Raw genomic sequence first — 6183 nt, 5'->3', positions numbered from 1 at the left:
GTCATAAACTATAAAATTATTATCATAAAGCCATGAGTTTGAATTGCAAAAACCCCTCTTCCTTGCAAGTTTCATACATCGGTTTTTATTTTATTTTATTTTATTTTATTTTATACTGAATGAATATAAATAATTTTTTATAAAAAGGAATAGTTGATTCATTTACAATTTAATCCAAAATAAAGAACATATTCAAAAGCAAAATTATCAAATGTGAAAATAAATACATAAACAAACTTTATAGGAGAGTTGTGGGCGAGCACATGGGCAAAGCTAAAAACTAAAAGAGATTCTAATCTTACCTCACTCAATTGAGAGGTCGGATCTAATCCATAAATTATGAATGAGGATGATCCATAAATTATGGATCAAAGATGATCCATAATATGAATTGGTTAAATTTGATAGATTCCACCTATTTAACAGGGTCCATCATAATCACAAATCAAATTTTACAAACTATCCTCAAGTAAAAAATTTACGGAATCCAGCCTGCTCAATTGAGCGAGAAAACAAACTATACCAAGAGGTATGTACCTGAATCTTAACTTATTTTAGCAAAACAAGAAACTATAAGGGTTAAAGGACAAATATTCCACTAAATATACCGAATCTGACATGGAAAATGAATAAAATAAATAAGTGAATAATAGGGCAGAAATATTCCTTCAATCTCTCTCGATCCTTCTTCGGCGGACCGGCTGCCTATCCGTCATCTTCGTGTTGTCGGCGGCGGCGAGAGCATGGCGATGTTGCCGGACGAGATATGGGCTCATATCTTGGAGATCGGCACCGACTCGGCCAGCCTCACCTACCGCGACCTCTGCGCCCTCGCCATGGCTTCCCGCCGCCTCAGCCGCCTCTCAGCCGAACCCGCCCTGTGGTCTACCCTCCTCGCCATCGACTTTCCTGACGGAGAAAAAGTCTCCCCGTCACCCAAAGCCCTCTACCAGACTAGGTAAGCGACGCGCGCCTGCCTGCCTTCCTTCTCTACTCCATCTTTGACGCGGGAGTTGAGTTTTGATTTAGATTCAAGTTGGAAAAAGCAAAGAGGGCCGCCCTTCAGAGAGCGAAGATGCTCTTCGCACAGAGTAAGGTAGCTGTTTCTCGGAAGAGGCTGCAAGAGCTGAAGTTGTCGTTGGTGCGGGAAGGCGACCGGCTCAAGGCCGCTGTCGAAGAGTTGAGAAACTTGGAGAGAGCCAGGTGCTTTATTGTTTGAATTCAATCTGCTGTTTCAATAGCAAGAACACTTTCATTCCTTCTCGTCATGATATGTTCATTGTGGATTGATCACAAATTAACTGCTTCAGTTTCTACTAAAACTCATAGGCTTTTTCTGGACTGGTTTCTTCGAGCATACTGAGGGCATTAATTCCCCAACTTTTATTGTATTAGATAAAAGAATAGATCGAAATGCCTATGTTTTGTGTACTAATCAAGGGAGCTAGTTCATGATGCTAAGGGGGGTAGAGAAATTTTGACAACTTTGGCATTGTTCAACATGAAGTTCATGTATGGATGATTGGAATTTCAAAAAATCAAATTATCAAATTGTGTTCTGGCTTGCCTTTTTTCTTAGGATATGTTGAATGTGTAAGATCATGGTTTCAAAGGACATGCAATCATTAGTTCATAAAGCACATGTGGTATGCGACACTAATTGTAGTCATAACAATTGCATAAATATGTGTAACCAAAATTTTTAATTTTACATCTGCCACATGAAGGACATACTGAAGTTACAAGAAACATAATATTGAACGCATGGGCTGCATAACACTACACTAGAAAGTCAAATGTAGGATATGTGATGAGATCATCCTTGTGCATATTATTTCATTTAGACTCAGATTGCTATGATTTCGACATTAGTAATCCAAGCCCTAGTTTATTATCACTAGGTGAATGCTTGGTGTTCTAATTGTTACTGTTGTCTATGTTCTAATACTTTAATATTTCAGGACTGCATCTGTTGCTCTAAATGTATGGCAGCCAGAGGTCGTTCGTGGGAGACAGAAGCAGATAGTTGAGCAGTGCACTGTACCAATCGAATCTCGTGTCTGTGCTCTAAAGATGGAGGTTCAAGTCTGTAAGCAACAGATTGCTAATTTTAACAAGACTTATGTATGACTCTGATATTCTTGTTCTATATATGTAGAATTGTTGCAGCTCGCCATTTTTATTATGTAACTTGTCTTTATGTTTGACAGGAGGAGGAGAAGAAAAAATTAGGGAAGCACAAACAGGCACTGGCATCGCTGGAATATCATCCACTTCAAAGCCATTTTAATTCAACCCCCAGTGATTCTAACAAAAGGAAAAGACTGGAGTTAAGTAGTGATTGTAAGTCACTTTTCTTGAATGTTTAGCTTGATGCTTTTTGATCTTTCGAATGTGGAGAATAAAAAGAGCAAGATAAAAAGGAAAACAAGAAAGAAGAACATATCTCACAACAATAAGGAATGAAAAGAAACTCAATGCAATAGGTACTTAATTTCCACGACTTGAGAAAACTTATCCATGGAAGTTATTTAAGAGAGAGCGTTGTTTTTGCATGCCTTGAATCCGGCTAGTGTGGCGATGGATGGAAGGTAAAATCATGAAACTGTGCATGAACAATTATTATTTATTTTATTTGAGAACTTGTGCTTGATCAATATTTCTCGATATGAAGGGAAAATGAATCATGATTTGGTAAAACATGCCCATACATAAACTGTTAGATGCTGATCTCTCTTGTTTGTTCATTGGGATTTGTTTTTGGCATGTTCAGAAAAATGCCCTAATAATATACACCTGAAGATCATGACAATTTATAACTGTTCTTTGTCATATGTATTTTCCATTTCTGAATCCTTACTGTAGTCTGATTTTATGTTGCAGCAAAGCTTTCTAGTGCTGCTTTCGAATGGGACGAACAAGAAAAGGCAGAGAGCTTCTGATTAAGCTCTCTTTGTATGCTGCATGTACCATAGCATTCCATCTTTGATTACGATCAACCTGCAACACAGGACTACTTACAGCTTAAAGATCATGTATCAGCTCTCGCTTTGAAGCTACCTAAAGAAATCTTTTCGACAAAACACACACACAAAGAAAAAGAAAAAGAAAGGAAACTCATGTGCAGGGTCCTTGCACACAAGTGTTGTTTGATGATATGAGGCGATAATACGAGGTAATGCGAAGCCTCTACCGATTCTGTGTTTTAGCTAACAAATTACTGGCTCGAATTGGAGAGATTTAAGATATTTGGATCCATTTGCCATTGCCCATCCCACAGCATTTAATTAAAGGTCTCTCTTCTGTTTAATCTTCAGTTGATAAATCGTCGGGCAACTAGTGAATCTTTTTCAGAAGGATCCCTCGGAGAGATTGCTATAAAAAGCTCATGTTGTCGTTCGAGCTGAGTGGACTGGATATTCATCTTTGTAACTTAAATCAAATTTGACGATAGATCATAATGGAGCAGGATCTTCAGAAGCGGATCAGGTCTGATTGGAAGGATTTAATGATTTTTATTTGCCAAATAGATGAGGATCATTGAATCCCTCTAATCACTGCCCTTGATCCGCGGGTGGATCAGGGCAGAGGGGATCAGAGGATCTCGTCTGATCATAATGAGAATGTTATTATTTAAGAATGATACAATAGATATAGTTCATCTGATTGAGATATTTATTAGAATTCAATAATAGATGTTTTTGTTCGAAAGTGGAGAAGATGGTTAGCTGGAAATGTGGCTGAAAAGTTGATGAAGTGAAGACTCCCCGTGGTTATGTAACACAAAAGTGTCAATACCGAGATGGGAAGGGGTTTTCGGCGTTGGCTCTGTGATGTTCAAATTAGTCTCCGACGATGTAGAAAATATCAAAAATGTTGTAGTAAATATATCTGTTCTTGTAGATGGGAATTTTCTTTTATAGTGTCACTATAATGTTTGTGCATGCATCTCACATTGTGCACATTTTACCGAGTGTTCTATAAAAAGATCAGACAAAAAGTGTCTCTGACACCTTTCCTTAAGTGAACATCCATATTTCTGATGTGACAGGTTGAAAGCTTCTAAAGTACAATTTGTTTGCAGAATATGCTTTGTTGTCAGTGACACAAACTTCCAAAAGAGTACGAGGAGATACATAGGTGGGTCCTGTTATAGGCCGAGCGATGGTCGCTCAGTCGGGACATGCTCGCTCGACCGTGCTGCACTGAGCACTCTCCCTTCACTCAGCTTTCTTGTTGTCGGAGGCCTGTCTCTCATCCGGATGGACGCACCTACCGCTCGGCAGGGATGATAGTCGGGCGATGTACTGCCTGTTTGTCTCTTAACCTAAGTTATCCGTTTGGCCTTGTTCGTCCACTCAGACATGTCGTCCACTCTGTCGTAACTTGTTCATTCGGCTGACTTTAACTTCCATATCAGCTGGTCTTCCTTTCTCTGGCCTATCTTTGGTCGGGCCCCTCTTTATCCCCGCATCACAAGCATTCTTTTTAAGTCTAGTCGAAGGAGGTTGCAAGGTTGACTCACTAGACAGTTAGTGTGGCATATCATTCTTTCTTCCCAATCGAGTGTGCTAGAGTTTAGAGTCGTCGTTCGGCTGTGATGTCTACCACTCCAGAATTTATAGCTATCGTTTGACTGTGATACTCGATGCTCAAGGGTTTATAGTCGCTATTTGATTGTGATATTCTTTGTTCAAGGGTTTATAGTCGTTGGTCGATTGTGATAGTCGTTGCTCGATTATGATCTTCTTTATTCAAGAGTTTGTTGTCGTCGTTCGAATGTGATCTTCTTTGTTCAAGAGTTTATAGTTATCGCTCGACTACGATACTCTACTGTCGCTCGGCGATATCTTGACTAACACTTAGCCGTTTTTTGTCTTCGTTCTGCTCTCTGCTCCAACCACTCAGCCCACGTAGTGCCTTTTAACTACCGTTGACATTACTATAATTTCTTGAAAGTCATTCAAATCCCCAACCATTAATGCAACGCACGCCTGACCATGCCCTATAATCATGCTCTGCGCCTCCTCATTAATGTCACCTGTAACCGAATACCACGTGTTGCCCTTGCATGCCGCTGCATGCGTGATGTGACAGATGACTATTTGGGTTTGATGCGACGAGGGTCTTTTCGAATTCAACGACCCCAGTTAAATCTCGTTTTCCAAAACTCTTGATCGGACGTCTCAAGTCGATTGCCCATATGGTTTTTAAACCCTTAGCCATTACATTTTTCCTTACTGCATTCTTCGTCTTCATTGTCTATTCTCTTCTCTGTTCATCATCGGCAATCTCCTTCTCATCCGTAAGTTTCATCTCTTTTCTGCCTTCCGACCTTCAATTTTTGTCTTTTGTTCGATGACAGTCTCTCCCTCCCCACTCTCGATCGCCCTTAGGTTGTGGTACACTTCCATCGAATCCAAATTTATTGGCGATGAGGTCGATCAAATAAAACTCACCTATCACTTTGATGATGGCTATCAAATCGCCATTCCCTCCGCTTATGACCGCCCTCACCTATCTCCCGATGATTTTTTGCCTTTCTTCAAAGACCAATTCCTTGCCGGTCTATGCCTCTCTATTCATCCTTTTTTCTTCGAAATTTGTACATATTTTCATATCTCTATACATCAGTTAGTACCCAATTCCTTCATACTGCTTTGTAGGGTTGTGGTATTATTCCGTCTGCACAGGATTCTTCTTGTGGCTCACATCTTCCACTACTATTACCTGAAGCTTTCTGAGCTAGGTACCTTTCTATTCCAAGCTCGAGTGGGCGCTGTAATTTTCTACAAAATGCCCTCCTCAAATAAACATTGGAAAGAGCGCTATTTCTATGTGCGCTTGCCCGTTTGGTTGGCCTTTCCGACCGGTTGGCAGATCGAGTTGTCTAAACCTCCCCCACTCAGAAGGTACCGAAGCTCATCGATCTACCTCGAAGAAGCCACGAGCTTGGCTGGTCAGAAATACCATATACACAAGCTTCTCTTGGAAGAGGTCTTGTATATGTTTGGGCTAAGTTCGATCTAAACACGGTTGCTCGTCCTGCTAGGTATACCTCTTTTTCTACCCGTCGTCTTTGAATCTAACTTATTTCTCTCTCTTTTTTTATAGATCACATCATGAACCAAGCGTTGCTAAGTGGCAAGTGCAAGCTCTTTGATGTGAACATCAATGCCAAGG

General features: G+C 40.2%; 1 protein-coding gene across 2 annotated transcripts; it reads left to right on the top strand.

Moving 5' to 3' along the window:
* The first annotated feature begins 656 nt into the window (after positions 1 to 656).
* LOC122030473 (F-box protein SKIP24-like) lies at positions 657 to 3904 on the top strand. Of its 2 annotated transcripts, XR_006125434.1 has the most exons (6): positions 657 to 958; positions 1030 to 1203; positions 1962 to 2124; positions 2211 to 2343; positions 2884 to 3175; positions 3318 to 3904. XR_006125434.1 is itself a non-coding variant. In XM_042589689.1 (5 exons), the coding sequence occupies exons 1-5, from the start codon at positions 744 to 746 to the stop codon at positions 2940 to 2942; spliced, it is 744 nt and encodes a 247-aa protein (XP_042445623.1). In that variant the 5' UTR covers positions 657 to 743; the 3' UTR covers positions 2943 to 3711. The 2 variants fall into 2 exon arrangements, 1 of the variants encoding a protein (XP_042445623.1); XM_042589689.1 differs by having other exon boundaries at positions 2884 to 3711.
* Positions 3905 to 6183: the final 2279 nt, after the last annotated feature.

This window comes from Zingiber officinale, chromosome 1A (genome assembly GCF_018446385.1).
Source record: "Zingiber officinale cultivar Zhangliang chromosome 1A, Zo_v1.1, whole genome shotgun sequence".
In the NCBI taxonomy this organism is placed as follows: Eukaryota; Viridiplantae; Streptophyta; class Magnoliopsida; order Zingiberales; family Zingiberaceae; genus Zingiber; species Zingiber officinale.
This window is presented reverse-complemented; position numbering and strand designations above follow the sequence as displayed.